Genomic DNA, 20,451 nt, shown 5'->3' on the forward strand with positions numbered 1-20,451 from the left:
TCAATAATACTTAACATTGGGCAGAACACAGAGCATCTCGAAGAGCAGGTTGGCAGCTGTCAGAGCCGTGTTACCTGAAAGAAACAGATTTGTGAACTTGTTGAAATAAACTGGCATTGACTCATTTCCCCTCAGACTTTCCTTTTATGCAGTATTAATTAGTGTTAATATATATCAGCATAACAACTGGTAATGGTGGCACTATCATGTTAATATTTATTATCCTCAGCTGCGTATGTCAGATAGTACTAACTGGGAAAATTCGGAAAAGCCTTGCCGGTATGCCCCACATATCAGGAATTCCATGGCATACCACCCACAATTTTCCACTAATTACTTTTAATTCACAGGAAACTTGTGCACAGGATTTACCAAATTTATACATTCATCCATACTGGCCAAAGAGCAACTCCTCCAACAACGCTGCATTCCCACTGTTCTGCAATGGAGTGCCAGCCAAGATTATGTGCTCAAGTCTTGGAGTGGAGCTTGAGACTACAATATTCTGATTTGGTGCTGACGGTATTACCAAATCAGTCAAGCAGTTATTGACACCTACTAGTTTGTGGCGGTTGACAGAAACCCTCAGTTACAATCATGCAACATTTTAGTTTCATTACTTTCTTACCAGAAGTATCGTATGGTGGTGAAACCTCAACCAAGTCGCAGCCGATTATTTTCATTCCCTGACAACCTCGTATGATTTCCAAAGCCTGGTGAACGTACAAATGGCAATTTTTCAATTCCTCGTTATATTGCATGATTTATCAAGAATAATTTGAACAGCCAAAATTTTGCTTTTTTAGTACCATATATTATTGAATTCCATTCCCTCAAACCTTTCCCATAATGTGAACATCACCCAATTGGATTGAGTGTCAGCCCAGTTAATGGTAGTATTCTCACCTGTAAGTCACATGTAAAGGAAAGAATTAATTAGGCTCACTGGTATCCCTTAGAGCTCCAAAATGGCATCTGTGATTCATGGGCACATCTATGGTGCAAATTGTGCTGGACTCCATTAAGGTGAATGTGCGCTGGAGATATCCAGAGCAGGCAGAGCATGATGTCAATCAGCATGCAATGCTGATTTGACATCAGTGATGCTTTTTGGAGCTCAATGCTCTAGCCAATGCATTCTCTTAACCTCACACAACTGAACACGCATTCACAGCAGGAAGGACAACAACCCCACCCCCCACCCCCCCATCACCCAGCCCAACAGCAGTGCTATTTTAAAGAGATCATCAAACAACTTGCAGTTTAGTTTCTAGTTGATTTCTTATGACTGTTGCTACTAGTCAATGGGGTTTGATGTTTTCTAATGTTGTTTCAAATTGCTAGAGATTGGGGTGGCAGATGCTGCATCTGCTTGGTCACAATGCAAAAAATAAAAGCCACCACAAAATAAAAATTCCAAACCAGTTTTTTTAAACATTCATCCATGGGATGTGTGTGTCATTGGCTAGGCCAACATATTTATTGCCCATCCCTATTGCCCATGAGAAGGTGATGGTGAGCTACCTTCTTGAACTGCTATAGTCCATGTAGTGTAGGTACACCCACAGTGCTGTTAGGAGAGAGTTCCAGGTTTTTGACCCAGCGACATTGAAGGAATAGCAATATATTTCCAAGTCAGAATGGTGAGTTGCTTGGAGGGGAACTCCCAGATGGTGGTGTTCACATGTGTCTGCTGCCCTTGCCCCTCTAGATGGTAATGGTCATGGGTTTGGAAGGTGCTGTCTAAGGAGCCTTGGTGAGTTCGTGCAGTGTATCTTAGACGGTACACACTGCTGCCACTGTGCATTGGTGGTGGAGGGAATGAGTGTTTGTGGATGGGGTGCCAATTAAGCGGGTTGCTTTGTCCTGGATGGTGTTGAGCTTCTTGAGTGTTGTGGGAGCTGCCACTCACACAGGGAAGTGGAAAGTATTCTATCACGCTCCTGACTTGTGCCTTGCAGATGGTGAACAGGCTTTGGGGTGTCAGGAGGTGAGTTAGTCACTGCAGCGTTCCTAGTCTCTGACCTTTTCTTGTAGCCACAGTATTTATATGGAAAGTCCAATTCAGTTTCTGGTTAATGGTGACCAGGATGTTGATAGTGGGGGATTCAGTGATGGTAATGCTATTGAATATCAAGGGGCAATGGCTAGATTCTCTCTCATCGGAGATGGTCATTGCCTGGCACCTGTGTGGCGCAAATATTACTTGCCACTTGGCAGCCCAAGCCTGGATATTGTCCAGGTCTTGCTGCATTTAGACATGGGACTGCTTCAGTATCTGAGGAGTCGCGAATGGTGCTGAACATTGTGCAATCATCAGCGAACATTCCCACTTCTGACATGATGATGGAAGGAAGGTCATTGATGAAGCAGCTGAAGATGATTGGGCTGAGGACACTACCCTGAGGAACTTCTGCAGTAATGTCCTGGAACTGAGATGATTGACCTCCAACAACCACAACCATCTTCCTTTGTGCTAGGTATGACTCCAACCATTGGATAGTTTTCCCCCGATTCCCATGCTAGGACTCCTTGAAGCCACACACGGTCAAATGCTACTTTGATGTCAAGGGCAGCCACTCCCACCTCACCTTGGGAGTTCAGCTCTTTTGTCCATGTTTGAACTAAGGCTGTAAGGAGGTCAGGAGCTGAGTGGAATTACCTGGAAAAACTCAGCAGGTCTGCCAGCATTGGCGGAGAAGAAAAGAGTTGACGTTTCGAGTCCTCATGACCCTTCAACAGAACTACTACTTTCCTGCTGAGTTTTCCAGGTAATTCTGTTTTTGTTTTGGATTTCCAGCATCCGCAGTTTTTTTTGTTTTTATCAGGAGCTGAGTGGCCCTGGCGGAACCCAAACTGAGCGACAGGAGCAGGTTATTGCTAAGCAAGTGACGTTTGATAGCACTGATGACCCCTTCCATCACCTTACTGATGATCAACAGTAGACTGATGGGGCGGTAAATGGCTGGATTAGATTTGTCCTTTTTGTATACAGGAAACACCTGGGCAATTTTCCACATTGCCAGGTAGATACCAGGGTTATAGCTGTACTGGAACAGCTTTACAAATCAAACTATACCATATTCCATACAAAAATTAATTAGTCACCCTTGTGCATTCCCTTAGTGCTTATCTTCAAAATGTCTTTACCTGTCCTAGTGCTCCTAGGCAATGCCACCCACCCTGGCAGGTGAAGGCTTCTGACTTTCAGTGGAGGAGACTGCAGATGATCTCACAGCAACTTTGAGCCTCGGAGGCCCAGTTGCAAACTGCACCATCACATTATCAACAGTAGCAATCTAGATGGGTAGCTCACAGGCAACAGCAAGGTATCTAGTGGAGTGAACAGCAGATCTGTGTTCAAGGAGCCACTGCCACTCCCCCATGATGGTGTCTCAGCAATCCTAATGTACTGGAGGACAGATTGCTGGTTTTCTGTGGCACCCATGCAAGTCCCTTGGCATACTGTAATTCACAGAACTGTTAGCAGCAGCCTGAGCTTGCGAGCTTACCCTGCAGCACTCAGACATTGGGTGGTTACTGCTTGTGTTGTAACGGAAGCTACGACATGGATTACCAAACACTGCTTTGTTGTTGGATTCACTTGTGTAAACTTCCATGATGGAGGGGATGGGCTTCAAGCTCTGTGTAAAGCCTTGTGTCAAGTTGGTGCTGGACTCCTCCATGCTTCTTCATATTGACCACAGGCTTTGACAGGCTTCCCAATACATGAGGCATTTTATTGTGTAGGCCCATCAGGGCCCTCATCTGAGTCCTCTGCAGTGGAACCCATGTGTGACATTGCCCTCCTGGGAGCTAGCAGCTGCACTATCTTGCCTGGCTGCAGCCCATTCATGCCCTGTGTTTCACTACATGCAAATTCTGCCTCTAATCTATCCTCTAAAATATGTGCAGTGCCAGCATATGAGCTGTGGCTTTGAGTGTTAAATCGTGTTGTGTCTTTATCATTACTCTTGGTGTTCCTCCACTGCCTGGCCAGGTTGCACCTCGGGTGTCTGAAAGGAAAAAGACACAGGGATATGGTTTTGTTGCGGGGCAAATGGGGGGAAAGTAAAAGGTGCACACTTACTTTGTAGTTTGTAAATCAGAAGAGAGTCTGGGAAGTGGGCTGTGAGAAGTAGGACTAGGTATGAGGGTACCGCCATCCTTGATAGTTTCAACCCCACCACTGGCCACGGCTTCAGCAATGGGTGTCACAATAATGGCCAGCACCTTCACCTCCATGGGGGTTAGGACATGCAAGCCCATCTGCCCTCTCCAGTTAGCGCCTGCTGCCTGCAGTTGTGCACCACCTTGTCCTGCAAGAGAGAGAGAAAACTGTGTCAGTGAATGTCATGCAATCTGTTTGGTTGACGTGGCTGTCATTGAATAGCTGTCCAACCTGCAAGATGTGAGGCTTGCAGCAGTGTTATGTACAAATACAAATGTTAGGTATGAAGCCAGGTTGCTAAGAGATTATTATTAGATGAGTGATGGGTCTGTGCTGAAATAAGAAGTGTCCGAGACTGGTGCTGCAAGTGGTAAGAAAAAGCATTTGAAGATGTATTCGCTGATCTTGACTATTCATGTTAGGTCATTCAACTTGCTGTGGCACTGCATCCAGGTCCCCAGGGTTTGACTCCTGACTTTGACCTCCATGACCATCTGCTCCCACTGCTTTTTGACCATGCTTCTGAAGGGCTTGCTCACCCCCATGTGAATAGAGGACGTCCCTCCTCCTTTGCTCTTCCTCCACCAAGACCTCCAATTCGGCATCTGAAAACCTTGGAGTCCTGTCTCTATTCTGTTGTACCATTCCTCACTCTTTCCCAAGTTGGATTCTCCACAACCACGGGTCCCAGCACTTGCTCCAGCAACAATGATGGCATTGCAATCCCTGTATCCATTTTTGAGGGCTATCCAATTTAGCCCCCTAGGAGTTTTGCATACAAACTCTGGTAGCACACCACCATATTTGCTGTCTTTCAGAAGGGATTTATACCAAAAGCCCATCTGCCTGTTCAAATAAAAGATCCTGTAACATTAGAAGAGGAGCTGGAAGTTTTCTCAGTGTCTGCTAAAAATAGAAGAGTCTCAGAAAGAAACTTTCAATTAACATATATACCACCCTTTGGGATTTTTTTAAAATTTTGTGACAATACAATTGCTTAAGATAAATAAATTAACATTCTTTCTGCAGGAAAATGGTGATAATATTCTGAAATGAGATTGTGGCGCATTCTGAATTCTAATTATTGATTTATGGGCTGGGGCACAACATAGGGGAATCCCAACTATATTCAGATAGATTTCACTTATCTAATTCATTAATCTTAACATTGTCAAGACAAGGGCATAATCTCATTTGTATGAAGTCAACAGAATTAGTTCTTATCACCCCAGCAGCCTCCGCATTCAAAGGATCATCTTCCGCCATTTCCGCCAACTCCAGCATGATGCCACCACCAAACACATCTTCCCTTCACCTCCCTTGGCGGCATTCCGCAGGGATTGTTCCCTCCGGGACACCCTGGTCCACTCCTCCATCACCCCCTACACCTCAACCCCCTCCCCCGGCACCTTCCCATGCAACCGCAGAAGGTCCAACACCTGCCCCTTTACTTCCCCTCTCCTCACCGTCCAAGGGCCCAAACACTCCTTTCAAGTGAAGCAGCATTTCACTTACACTTCCCTCAATTTAGTCTACTGCATTCGTTGCTCCCAATGCAGTTTCCTCTACATTGGAGAGACCAAACGGTCTGTCCACAAGCATGACCCAGACTTCCCTGTCGCTTGCCATTTCAATACTCCACCCTGCTCTCATGCCCACATGTCCATCCTTGGCCTGCTGCATTGTTCCTCCAGTTTGTGTTGAGCCTCACTGGAACAGCACTTCATCTTCCGACTAGGCACTTTACAGCCTTCCGGACTGAATATTGAGGTCAACAATTTTAGATCATGAACTCTGTCCTCCATCCCCACCCCCTTTCCAATCCCCTCCCTTTTTTTTCCAATAATTTATATAGATCTTTCCATTGTTTTATCTCTACCTTTTAGCCTATTTTGAATCCTTCACCCCACCTCCACTAGGGATATCTGTACCTTGCTTGTCCTGCTTTCTACCCTTAATTAGAACATTCATTAGATAATATCACCACCTTCAACACCTTTTTGTCCTTTTGTCTATGACATCTTTTGGCTATCTCCACCTATCACTGGCCCTCTATCCAGCTCTACTTGTCCCACCCGCCCCCCCCTTAAACCAGCTTATATTTCACCTCACTTCTACTTTTACTTAGTTCTGTTGAAGAGTCATACAGACTCAAAACGTTAACTGTGTTCCTGTCCACAGATGCTGCCAGACCTGCTGAGTTTTTCCAGGTATTTTTATTTTTATTTTTGTTTTGGATTTCCAGCATCCGCAGTTTTTTGCTTTTATCTTAGTTTTCCCTGTGTTTCTCTCTGTTACTTTCTCCCTATGTCTCTGTTATTCTTTATCTTTGTTGCTCATCTTTATCTTTCTATTTTTCTGTAAGTTCTCTCTTTACTCTGTTACTCCATGCCTTGGTTACTCAATGCTCACATCTCCATTATGTTTCCCTTTCTGTTTTGCTTTAATAGTCCCTGTGCTTGTTACTTTCCTTTCTCCCTGTGTCTCTGCTACTCTCCTTTCTCTCTCCCTGCTTTTCTCTGTCTCGATATTAATCTGTCCCTGAACAATAATTTTTGTCCACTGTAAATCGGTCCTCTACTCCTCGAGCCTCTAAAACATAAGATTAGCACATTAGCTGGATTGAAATGATGTATTAGAGTTGCATATGCACTTTTAATCAGAAACACCCTGTGACTGTAGAATTCACAGATGCCTTGAACAAGTGCTAAAGGTTTGTATCACCCCTTCTCTACTGTGAAGCTTTGACAGATACTATTTCTATGTAGTGGGATACTATTTATTCTGCTCATTTACCTGACTGGGTTGAAGACCAGCGATCTCTGGGGTTCCAGTACCAGGAGCAAAGGCTGGATCCAGGCCATCGATATCAAAGCTAATGTACACAGGGCCATCCCCCATTTGCTGCCTCACCTCCTTCATAAGTGGAGCAAGGGAACGTAGCCAACAATCCTGTCCACTAACCACTCGAAAACCCTGAAATAATAAAACACTGAGGATGAAAAGCATCAACGATGAAAAATTTACTCAAGTAATTACAGATCATCAGTTTGAAGGAAATGACTACAAATATTAAGGGAATCAAAGATCCAGCTTTCAGAATGTAAGATAGGAAAAAGAAGAGGTACTATCAGGTTGATTCAAGGATGCACCTCAAACCCATTTTCACACTGTATCCCTCAAAGCCATTTACCTCACTGGATCAACGATGCAGTGTGCACAAGAGAAAAATAGTTGTTACTGATTTTTGTACAATTATGTGCTTTTTAAAAAACTGAAGATATACTTTAGCATCACACCTAAATTGCAGCGTGTATAGATTATTAAAGAATCACAAAACCACCTGTCTGCTGATTATTGCAATGCAAGAATGACAACAGTCTATAATAGAAACATGGACCCTTAGCTTTCCACCTTCTCAATTCAGTCAGCCATGCATACTACATGGGCTTTGTGTTCAGCACTGAGACATTCAGTCTTCCTAAGGGTGTGAATATGCAGAATTAATAGCAGAGATTGACTGACCAATTTTCAAACAAATGCATCTGGACTTTACTGGTATGTTGAGCTGGAGTTGTGTTACCCCAGTGGCATGGTTGTAAGCTGGGAATTTGTGCTCACATCATTTGCTGACATCATGAATTTCCTATCGATGAGACGAGAACATATAGAGGAAACGTTGTGCAGGTGAATTAAAGAGATCTTGTGCTTTCTCACAAAGATAGAGCTTCACCCTCAGCTGCTCCCATTCACGATGGGGATGGTTTCAGTTTCCTAAGATCCTAAGCTCTAGAATTTTTCCCCTAAACCTCTCCATCTCTCTCTCTCTCTCTCTCTTTTAAGATGCTCCTTAAAACTTATCATTTTGACCAGGCTTTTAGTCACCTGTTCTAACAGCTTCTCATAGGAACATAGGAGCGGGTGTAGGATATTCAGCCCCTCGAGTCTGCTCCACCATTCAGTTAGATCATGGCTGATCGCCTACCTCAATGCCATTTTCCTACACTATCCCCATTTCCTTTGATGTCATTAGTACCTAGAAATCTCTGTCTCGAACATACTCAATTACTAAGCTTCCACAGCCCCCTGGGGTAGAGAATTCCAAAGATTTACCACTCTCTGAATAAAGAAATTCCTCCTTATCTCAGTACTGAATGGCTTGCCCTTTATTCGGAGACTGTGTCCCCTGGTTCTAGACCCCCAGCCAAGGGAAACATCCTCTTTGCATCTACCCTGTCCAGCCCCTAAAGAAGTTTCAATGATATTACCTCTCATTCTTCTAAACTCTGGAGAATACAGTGTCACTCTTCTCAACCATGTGGCTTGGTGTTTAGTTTGAAAATGCTCCTGTGAAGTGCCATAGATTACTATGTTAAAGGCACTATATAAATGCACGTTTATGTAGTTACAGATCAATATTAGTTTTCTTCAGTTATCCAGCTGTCTAAGTCAGTGAGACACTGTACAGGCGAGGAGAGTCTCAGGTTCAACCTTCGGTGTGTGTTTAATTAGCTGATCTCAGCCAGGTGGCAATCGGAGTACAACCACTGGCCAAAGTATCCCTGCATGAGGAACAGGGAGGAAAGTTGCCTGGAATCCTGCTCCTGTTTGCTTTCAAGCGACCATTGTTTGTGGACTTTGCCTGAATACAGGGTGATGCTCAACTGTGATGTCTGTCAAATGGTCTGCTGACTCTTAAGGTGTAGGTCCACAAATAGACTGCGATACCTGTGGAAATGTAAGTCCAGGAGGCTTAGTTGGCTTCAGAAGACAAAGGAAGGGGAGAATAGGTGTGGGAAATTCAGGATTAGCCAAGTCTAGCTCACAGTTCACCTGGTCCCACCCATCACCCATGCAAGGAACATAAAGAGGGGAAGAAAATAAAATAAAAAAGCAATTTACCTGTTCTCTGCCCCAAAGGAAACCATCTGGTTCATAAGTTGAACCACGGAGGCCGATCTGTACCACGCGTTTACAGTCGAGTAGCCCTTCTTCCACACAGCGCCTGAATGGCGTTCCATGACAAATCTTCTCCCCGAGGACAATATCACCTGTGTCAGTATGTGCATCAATGTGAACCAGGCCTATTGGGCCATATCTGATAAAAACAGAGCAACAGGAAGTCATGATGGGACAGAATTTGCAATCAACAGGTCAGAATTCATAAGAGCAAGCAATGAGATTTCAATGTTTCTACAAGTTTTCCAACTCCTCCTCCATTATCACATACCCAGTTGTTTCTTTAGTCCTTACAAAATGGGAGGTGATGGCATAGTGGTATTGTCACTGCACGAGTATTCCAGAGACCCATGAAGTCTCATAGCATTAGGTGAAACATGGGAAAGCAAACCTCCTACTGATTATCGCGTACTGGCCTCCCTCAGCTGATGAATCAGTGCTCCTCCATGTTGAACACCGCTTGGAGGAAGCACTGAGGGTGACAATGGCGTAGAATGTACTCTGTGTGGGGGACTTCAATGTCCATTACTAAGAGTGGCTCAGAAACACCACAACAGACTGAGCTGGATCCTAGACTGGGTCTGCAGCAGGTGGTGAGGGAATCAACAAGAGGGAAAAACATACCAACATGCCTGCCACAGATGCATCTATCCATGACAGTAGCGGTAGGATGACCACCGCACAGTCCTTGTAGAGATGAAGTCCCGCCTTCACATTAAGGATACCGTACATCATGTGTGGCACTACCACCATGCTAAATGGAATAGATATTGAACAGATTTAGCAGCGCAAGACTGGGCATCCATGAGGGGCTGTGGGCAATCAGCAGCAATAGAGCTGTACTCAACCTCAATCTGTAACCTCATGGCCCGGCATATCTCTCACTCTACCACAACCACCAAGCCAGAGGATCAACCCTGGTTCAATGAAGAGTGCAAGAGGGCATGCCAGGAACAGCACCAGGCATACCTAAAAATGAGGTGTCAATCTGGTGAAGCTACAGGACAGAGCTACTTGTGTGCCAAACAGCATAAGCTGGAAGTGATAGACAGAGCTAAGCAATTCCACAACCAACAGATTAGATCTAAGTAAGCGCTGCAGTCCTGCCACATCCAGTCACGAATGGTGGTGGACAATTAAACAACTCACTGGAGGAGGAGGCTCCACAAATATTCCCATCCTCAATGAAGGAGGAGCCCAGCACATCAGTGCAAAAGATAAGGCTGAAGCATTTGCAAGAATCTTCAGCCTGAAGTGCCGAATTGATGATCCAACTTGGCCTTCTTCAGAGGTCCACAGCATCACAGAAGCCAGTCTTCAGCCATTTTGGTTCACTCCACATGATATCAAGAAACAGCTGAAGGCACTGGATACTGCAAAGGCTATGCATCCTGGCAATATTCCAAAAGTAGTACTGAAGACTTGTGCTCCAGAACTTGCTGCACCCCTAGCCAAGCTATTCCAGGACAGCTACAACACTGGCATCTACCCAGCAATGTGGAAAACTGCCCAGGTATGTCCTGTACACAAAGAGCAGGACAATTCCAACCCAGCCAATTAACGGCCCATCAGTCTACACTCGATTATTAGCAAAGTAATGGAAGGGGTCATCAACAGTGCTACCAAGCAGCACTTGTTTAGCAGTAACCTGCTCACTGATGCTCAGTTTGGGTTCTGCCAGGATCACTCAGCTCCTGACCTCATTACAGCCTTAGTTCAAGCATGGACAAAAGATCTGAACTCCAGGAGTGAGGTGAGAGTGACTGCCCTTGACATCAAGGCAGCATTTGACAGAATGTGGTGTCAAGGAGCCCTAGCAAATCTGGAGTCAATAGGAATTGGGAGAAAATTCTCCACTGTTGGAGTCATATCTAGCATAAAGGAAGATGGTTGTGGTTATTGGAGGTCAGTCATCTCAGCTCCAGGACATCACTGCAGGAGTTCCTCAGGGTAGTGTCTCGGCCCAACCATCTTGAGCTGCTTTATCAATGACCTTCCTTCCATCATAAGGTCAGAAGTGAGGATGTTCACTGATGATTGCTCAATGTTCAGCACCATTCGCGACTCCTCAGATACTGAAGCAGTCTATGTCCAAATGTAACAAGACCCGGACAATATCCAGGCTTGGGCTGACAAGTGGCAAGTTACATTCACACCATACAAGTGCCAGGCAATGACCATCTCCAACAAGAGAGAATCTACCCATCGCCCCTTGACATTCAATGGCACTACCATCGCTGAATCCCCCACTAACAACATCCTGGGGGTTGCCATTGACCAGAAACTGAATTGGACTAGCCATGTAAATACTGTGGCAACAAGAGCAGATCAGAGGCTAGGAATCATGTGGCAAGTAACTCACCTCCTGTCCACCATCTACAAGGCACAAGTCAGGAGTGTGATTGAATGCTCCCCACTTGCCTGAATGAGTGCAGCTCCAACAACACTCAAGAAGCTTGACACTATCCAGGACAAAGCAGCCTGCTTGATTGGCACCCCTTCCACAAACATTCACTCCCTCCACCACCGACGCACTCTGGCAGCAGTGTGTACCATCTACAAGGTGCATTACAGAAACTCATCAAAGCTCCTAAGGCAACATCTTCCAAACCCACAACCGCTACCATCTCGAAGGACAAGGTGAGCAGACACATGGGAACAGCACCACCTGCAAGTTCCCCTCCAAGCCACTCACCATCCTGATTTGGAAATATATTGCCGTTCACTGTCACTGGGTCAAAATCCTGGATCTCCCTCCCTAACAGCACTGTGGGTGTACCTACACCATAGGCACTGCAGCAGTTCAAGAAGGTGGCTCACCACCACTTTCTCAAGGGCAATTAGAGATGGTCAATAAATGCTGGCCCAGCCAGCAGTGCACACATCCTGTGAATCAATTTTTAAAAACTATGTCATCTAATCTTCTATTCTTTTGAACTGCTTCTTAATTTTATTCTTCCAGGAATTTTCTTTAACTTCACCTTCTGTGCCAGTTCTTACAACAATTCAGTGACTTTTATCTGGCGAGTACCTAAGTCCAATGCTCCATGAAGGTCACAAATTCAATCTATGCTCTGTGCAGAGTTAACTGCTGGGAAGCAGTAGCCGTGATGCAATGATCACATATCAGGCACTGTTTTGATCCTGATCATTATTCACTCACTCCTGCTGGAAGCACATGTAGGTAGAGGTCCGGTCAAGATCTAATCAACTGTGCTGCTGCTCATGGTAGAACAGCCGTTCTTTGCTCATAATAAGTAATGGCCACAGATGAAATAGAGAAAGGCCGAAAACCGCCAAAATGAAGGTCAACGGTTGACACATTCAGGAGAGGCACAGGGGAGAAAGTTGAAGAGCAAAATCATTTTGAACATTCAGCTGCATCTCCATTTTCTGTGCGAGTCTGCTTTAAAATGTTTAACCTTGTTTGAAACCAAATTTGCTGTCTTTCTACCGTTACTGACTTTTAGCACTAACTCACATGAAGGGTGGAATTTTCCATGCTGGCTGGCATCGGACGTTTTTGGCGGCATGAGTGGACAATATAGCAAGAAGGCCAAAAATTGGTTTCATGATGCCGTGAAACCAGTTTGCAATCGTCCATTCAGTCCGTCAATGGCGGGCCGTGTTTCCCGCCATCAGATGTCAGGACCCTCACTGTAATACACCTGCATATTATAAGGCCAGCCCGCCAGAATCTTCCCTCCACATTGGATCGTCCGAGCACATCGGTGTGATTGCACATCGACGTGTTTCACAACAGCACATATAAGGCGTACACTTGGCGGGCTGCAATTTGAGGGGAACTCGAAGGTAAGTGCACAGTAACGGTGCACAGTGCTCATGAGAGTTGCCTATTGGACTTCAAAGTTGAGGCATGTTGGGGGGTACAAGGGCTGCCCTGCGGTTGAGGCGATCTGGAGGGTTGGGAGGGCAAGGGCTGGCCAGCGGGTGAAAGTAGTGCACAAGCACATGCAAGGTGCGGGGGGAGGGAAGCGGCCATGCATTCATGAAATCTTGTATAAAGTGACCATTCCTCCGAAGCTGAGACAGTTCAGACGCAGACGCAGCCGCACTGACATGCATGGAGTCCGGCCTCTAGCTCCTCTGCCCCACTCAAACGCAAGGGCGTGAAAGTGCCACCAAGTGCTCCAAAGCTTTTCACCCCTTGGGCACAGACTACAAGTTAATGAGCATTTTAGTGGACTGTAGAACAGTTGGACAACTGGGCACATTGTACAATCTCCTTGCAAAAGCTGACCATGGAGCAGTCACAGCTGGAGGTGCTCACAGCCCCTTACAATGTCATCAACCCGGTTTGGACCAGCCTCACCCGTGGTTCAAGCTAACAGTGCAGCCTTGCAGTGTGGGTTAGAATGCCTGTGCCTGAGCTGAGAGCACAGCATGCAGCCCAACGGGCAAAGCTGCCACCAATCGGTCAGGTGAAGTGGGGTGGATGAGGGTGGGGTTTTGGGCAGCCATGCAGTGCACTAATCTCTGGCCATCCAAGTGGTGGCCAGCACTCTCTGGGATGAGTTAAAGGGCTTTCAGACTTAACCAAGAGAGGTTCTTAGAACACCCAAGCTAACCCATTCATCTCTCTTTCATCCTGCAGGGGGAGTACATCAGGAGCATGGAGCCCGATGAACAAGCTGTATGACTCATGGTGTACAGAGAGTAAAGACGATGGAGAAGAGAGCGATGGAGGCACCTGGCTGTGCAGAGGGAGGAACAGCTCCCTCAGGAAGATGGGGCAGCTGGGGCTACCGCATATGCCGCTGAAGAGCCATAGCAAGCCATCACTGGTCAGCGCCTAGCTGGACCCAGGGTCTATAGACGCCACCTTTCATTCCTGCAAATGACCAAGAACCACTGTCGCCAAAGACTGCACATGCCTAAGGAACTGGTCAGTCACATCTGCCAGCTGCTGCGGGATTTGGCGCCATGGGGACATGGAGGGCATCCACTGCCCATGGCTGTGAAAGTGATCGCGGCGCTCAAATTTTATGCCATTGGCTTCTTTCAGGGCTCTACAGGTAACCTCTGTTGGATCTCATAAGCCTCCACCCACAAATGCATCCATGAGGTCATGGACGCCATCTTCGCAAGGCCACACAACTTTGTGCATTTCACCCGGGACCAGGGCAGCCAGGATTTGCCCAGATCTTAGGTTTCCCACAGGTGCAGGGTGCCATCAACTGCAATCATGTAGCACTCAGATCTCCGTTGCAACAGACGGTCAACTATGTCAACCTGCAAGGTCTTCCATTCACTGATCTGCAGGTGTGTGCATGGTTTCCAGGGATTGTCCATGACTCCTATATTCTCAGTTGGTCACAGATACCTGACATCTTCCAGGGTCTACAGAGGCTGCAGGGATGGCTCCTCAGGGACAAGGGCTACTAGCAGAGGATGTGGCTGATATCAATGGAGGCCCTATTAGTCACCCAATTGCAGGAGGATGATGATGACATGCAGTGAGGACACTCTATGGATCTTCACATAGCCTCTGAGAATCTCTGACTTCTGTGTGGCTGAGGGCAGCTCGCTTGCACTCTGTGATCAGGGTCATATCATAGAGTTGCAGGCACGAAACTTTAAAAGCACCTGATCCTTTGTCAGCCTTCAACACCTGAGCCCTTCAGGGGCACAGCGTCACCGGACACAAATGCTGATGCGATGGGACCCAGCCCCAACTTAATGGTGCTGAGAGCACACAGAGAGAATGACGGAACTCTGTGGCACCTGCCCATGGCATTCTGGCAGCAATGACATGCACCATCGAGGTGTAGGCATCACTAATTTGTCCAGGGAGTTTGAAGTCAGACCATCACTTTGGTCTGAAGGCCGCACAAAGCACAGGGAAGTGACCCTGGACTGAGACACTTGCCTTTATCACATGGTTTCACATCTGAGTATCTGAGTGACAGGAATACTGCTCATCAGAACAAGGACCCATAGGCAGGAAGACATTGTTGAGAGTTTTACAATAGTGAACATTATGTACAAGTGATTAACACCCGTGCCTAGGCTGTACAACTACACCTTCTTAACCTTCCTAACCCTGCCACTAGGTCTTGGTGCCCCCGGATATCCACAGTGGAGGTGGAGGCAGCCTGCTGTCTGTGATGACCTTGGCAGGCGTCCTCTGGAGGACCAAGACCTGGAGGATCCGGCCTACTTTCGGGTCCTGCTGTGTGGCAGTGGCATCCTCCTTAACCTATAGAGCTGGAACTGCTGGGGTCACAGGAAGAGGGGAGTTGGATGGGCTGGACTCTCCCGGAGTTACCTGGGTGGAAGGCCCTGGGGTGTGCATCTGCTGATCCTCCTCCCTATGGGTGCCCCAGGGCCCCTGGCTGACTCCTTCAGGAGAAGGGGAAGCTGGAGTGAGATCAAGTTTCCCCGCACCCTCTCGCATACACACTGTTAGAGGCTGACTATGGCATCAGCGATGGAGTTCAGCCCGCGCAACAATGCAGAAGCAATGTCGTGGACCAAGGTCTCCATGGCGGCTGCCAATCTACCAGTGTTGACCTCAGTGCATTGGCATGCCAGTGCTATCATCTCAGCCTGAAGGCGGACAGACTCCTCCATCGTACCTTGCAATCTGAGGAATGCACGGACATTCCTTCCTGATGTTCCCAAGCTTGCCTTTGCAGCTCTAGCAACGGAGGTATGACCAAGTCCAGAGGCTTGTCAGCTGACTTGAACTCAGCAAATCTTTGGCCTCCAGCAGTCCTTCAAGTGCCAGACACCTGGGAAGTCCCTGCTGCTGCCTGCTGTGGATCAGACAGTGCAATGTGCTCATCAGATTGTGATCTCAGGGCTACTCTAAAGCTAGGTCCCAACGAAGCGTGTGTCTCTGCGCTGGGTGAGCACTGTGACGGGTCTTCAATGAAGGTGCCTTCAATTGCTCTTCAGAGGTTTCTTCAGGGCTTGATTGGAAGCCGTGGATTGTGGACTCCGTTGGCTGTTTCCCAGATGTGCCTGCGAAAGCAAGGAGAGATAATTAGCGCATGGCAGTGGCCTGTGAAACAGGATACATCACTCACAGCATGGCCGGCTGATGGACGTGGCACTGCTGGATCCTCACTTGGTACAGCACCGCCAGCCTCACTATCAGCACAAGAACGGTCCAGATCCTTGCTGGCCAGCTGGATGGCTCTATTATCAAAGTCCGTGAGGACCTGGATTTCAGGCATTCCTCCACCAGTCTGGAACTTCTCCCTCTTGTTGTGTGCCAGCTTGTCCTGCATAAATAAAGATGGAGAGAGTGTAAGCAGGACACCTGTCAGGTCAGATGATAAGTATGCCTGGCATGTGTGGGTGGTGAGTGGTCCTATGGGTAGGATGAGGACAATGAAGGTGTGTGTGAGAGAGTGAATGGTGATGTTCCTTGAACTGACAGTGAATGAGGTCTCGTGGATGTGTGATGAGTTTGTGAGTGTGTGAGTTGAAAGTGATGAAAAGAGTGACTTACCCTGGCGGAACGGAGATCATTCATTTTTTTGGCACTGGGTGGCTGTCCTCTTTTACAGGGTTTTGGCGCTGACCACTGCTGCCACCGTCTCCCAGGCCAGTTTGGTGACATTGCTGCCCATCCTGTGGCCAGAGCGTGGGTACAGAACGTCACGGTGGGCCTCTATGGCGTCCAAAAGGCACTTGAGGGACATGAGGGCTGCAGTCTTTTTGCCTTTCAGGCCATGTCTTCCATGCAGCAGTCCTGGGCTGGAAGCACTGAGAGATGTGCACGAAGCTGCACTTTAAATACGGCATCCGGTGTGAGGAAGTGGTGAGGTGACGGCGCAGCGGGCGAATGAGAGCCTGCCTGCCATCGAATGCATAATTAATGAGGCAGGGTTGGGACAATACGGCCTGAGAAACCACTGTTTCGGCCGGCAGGTAAAACATCATTTTTCCCGCCCGCTACCACACTGTGCAAATCAGGGACAATTCCAAACGTAGAACATGTTTCCCTGCAATGCAGCCCAGCTTCTTCAAGCAAACAAATGGCACAGTTTCAAGCAATGGTACAGCTACCCTGCCCAGTCAAACATTTCCAGGGCATGTACATGACAGTTTGGCAAAGAGTACAGCTCCTTATGTAGAATTAGCATTTATTAGAAAAATGTTTGATGCATTTCAATAACAATAACATGCAACGAGACTTACTTGTCTGCCATTGTCTGCAATATGGGGTATGTTATTGTGTGATCACCACCTAGACACAACAGACATAATTAGTGATTTTGCCAAGCAGTGTAAAAAGATTTAAAATTTCCTTTTTGCCTTTTTTCTGAATTTTATTCCATTCTCTCTTCTATTCCCCCCAAGAGCTGCTGACCAATGCAAATCCATACCCATTGTCAGTGGTATACAGCCTGTGGACACAATCTTCTTAAAAGAGTTCCTGATCATCTTGCAACTCCCCTTCAGGTCAAAAAGATTCACGTTGACATCACCAATGTCAGCCACCATCAGAGATTCAAAAGGGGCTGCCCTGGTGCTGCCATTGTAGGCTCTAACCATGGCTGACTCTGCTCGGATATGTCGGGGTCCAAATCTAAATGTAAAAACAGAATTGAAAGATTTCCCCCTTATTCTGAACATAATAACATTGCAAAAGAGAATCAATCCTTCAGCCAATGTAAAACTTGGAACTTTCTTTTGCCATTTTCTCTTTAAGCTGAGATTTGTTATTGCTGGGCAACTATTGCTAACATGAAAGACTTCCAGGTCAGGGATAACTGCCCCAACTAGTTGCTGGAAAGAATTATTCTGATCGCTCCACCATATTTAGTTTCCTATACAATCCTGCTATCTGAAAAGTAGGCAGGTTGTGTAATTTGCTGTTTTATCAATTGACAGTTTTCTTTTGGGTCATAATTCGTTGTCGCAGATTATTTAAAGACATTTGCTAATAGTTAGCCTTACCCTTGCATTTTTAGGTTATTTAATTTTTTTGCATGGAATGACGAGACTTACTTTTCTAAGATAAAAACAAAAAACTGCAGATGCTGGAAATCTGTGGATGCTGGATGCTGCCAGACCTGCTGAGTTTTTCCAGGTAATTCTGTTTTTGTTTACCTTTCTAAGGTCTTTAGTTCATATCCACCACACAAATACAGAAAGTTCAGGATGTTCAATGCAGGTTAAAGGTGAGGCAGAAACAATGCCATATTTGCAATGCTGACAGTGGAGCTGTGCTCTATTATAAGGGTCTGGCACATATAGGTTAATGTGGTACTGAGTACATTACTGCCTACATAGTGATGAAAGAGAGAACATGACCCAGACCCAGGGTCAGACTAGTGTTGGACAGAGCAGTGTGTACCAGCAAGCATGGAGGCAGCTCCTCGCTTGTACCCTTTACTGCATATTTATAAATAGTTCTAAGAGTCAATAAAGACTTACAGTTAACCTATGTATGACTATGAAGACTTCTTCAGACCTCTGAATTGCATTTACCACCCTATAACAACGACAACTTTTGGATATTGGCATTTAACCTCACACATGCTCTTCACCCTATGTTGCTGTCCTATTTACAACACTCCTATTTACAACAGTAAGCGCTATTAGACTCAATGTTATTTTGAAAGAAAAATTCAGCCCATTCTTGGTTTAAATTTGGATAGGCTGCTCCTCCTCATCTTTGGAAGGCTGTCATCATGCTGCCAGCCAAATAATAATGTACCTAAATTGATGCTAAATTCGGAACAAGCTTGTATGGGTTATTAATAAATTGCAACTCAATTGGGAGTATCTCAAACTGCATGCTCAGAAACTTAATTAACAGGTTTTAATGGCAGAACAGTACATGGTTCATGATTTGCTTGTGCTTCCCACCTAGTACCAGGCCGGTTCGAGGTGCCAATGTCCAGAGGTACTCCAACAAAAGCAGCGTCCAAGCCCTTCGAGGAATCCTGCACCGGGAGGCGCATCATGGAGCAAATTCCGGCTGGCCGGGCTACCTCGGCAGCGCTGAGTGGCGTGTTGAACCGAGACGAGGAGGAGCTCCAGCGGGACAGGCTCTGCAGCAGCCAGTCCCGCGGGTACCCTGCCTTCAGTGAAGAGGGAACACAGCGCAGGAGAATCCGCTCCATTCTTACTGAGTAAGTTGGAAACATCTCAGGAGTTTTATAAGAATGGCAGGACTCCGCTTTTGGTCAAAGTGCGTTTACCAGCTGAAACTCCGCCCACCCCAGAACCTTGGCGAGTGAGACAGCTGCAGCTGAACTAGTAACATTGAACCACTCATACTCTTCAGTTTTGTCGCTACAGCAACCCTACTCAGGTCTCAGAATGTATTTAAAGAAATTTTCTCTCTTTGAAACCATCAGTTTAAACTCCCATTTCCAATCTGAGAGTCCCGACGAGTGTCCCACCCTGATCCATCTGCCAATGTCACTCTTAAGCTATTTGCAGACCAGCTCTGACTGAATTGTCTCCTTCCTTGTTTTCGTCTCCATGCTGTCCAGGGGCCCAGGAAAGCAGAGGCCGGGTGACGTTTACATCCACCCAAAAACAACTTATTGCTCCTTCGTCCCCTAAAGACATCGACTTAAATAAAGCATTATTCAAAATATATTTTCTCTGTAATTGCAAAGTGAAGAGTGATTATCCCATGGTTGTTAGATCAAATCCCTTTACTAAATCACAGCGTGGCCTGAAGGCCCGTCACAGCTAGACTTTTGGAAATCTGATCAGCCGATTTTGCAACAGATGCCAAGTTCTCTAGCTAAGGTTGACTCTGAGCCCCAAGTAATCCTAATTTGGGAGTATTTTTTTTTAATCTTTTCTGTCCTGAAGGTACTGATCCTTCCTGCAGTAGAGTTCCTCACACTGTGATACCGCAATGTAGTGGCTGTTCTTCATGAGTGAGCCTTAATGGTGATCATCAGCAGGGGATTGTATTGCAGGAAGCAATATACCTGAGTCCATTGCTGTATACTTCTGCCTTCCACATCTGTACTTCTAAAGCTGAGGTCACTATAATGATCAGGAGCGCAAACCCTGGCTGATTTTTGCCTCCACAGTCCAGGGGCACTGTTGACAACCCATCACATATTCCAGCTGAGATCAACTAACTCAAGGGAGACCATGATTGAAACTGAAATCTTCCTGGTCTATATGGCTTAGTGGGCAACACTTTCATTTATTGAACCAACTAATTTCCACCTCCTTAAGAGCCAAATGCTTATGTTTACTTGGCTGTTTGTGTCCAAATAAATAACAATTCCCAACAGTGTTTTATGAACTTAATTAAGTTTTTGTCAATGATACAGGTGATGTCACTGACCAATTAGCATGCATAACAT

General features: G+C 46.3%; 1 protein-coding gene across 1 annotated transcript; it reads right to left on the reverse strand.

The window, feature by feature from the left end:
• agmat (agmatine ureohydrolase (agmatinase)) lies at positions 1 to 19,236 on the reverse strand. The gene is made up of 7 exons (XM_041206388.1): positions 18,980 to 19,236; positions 17,491 to 17,693; positions 17,303 to 17,351; positions 9,074 to 9,269; positions 6,968 to 7,147; positions 629 to 713; positions 1 to 74 (listed from the first exon to the last, which is right to left on the reverse strand). Exons 1-7 carry the CDS (start codon positions 19,234 to 19,236, stop codon positions 1 to 3), a joined length of 1,044 nt encoding a protein of 347 aa, XP_041062322.1.
• Between the last annotated feature and the right edge of the window lie 1,215 nt (positions 19,237 to 20,451).

This window comes from Carcharodon carcharias, chromosome 15, assembly GCF_017639515.1.
Source record: "Carcharodon carcharias isolate sCarCar2 chromosome 15, sCarCar2.pri, whole genome shotgun sequence".
Taxonomy (NCBI): Eukaryota; Metazoa; Chordata; class Chondrichthyes; order Lamniformes; family Lamnidae; genus Carcharodon; species Carcharodon carcharias.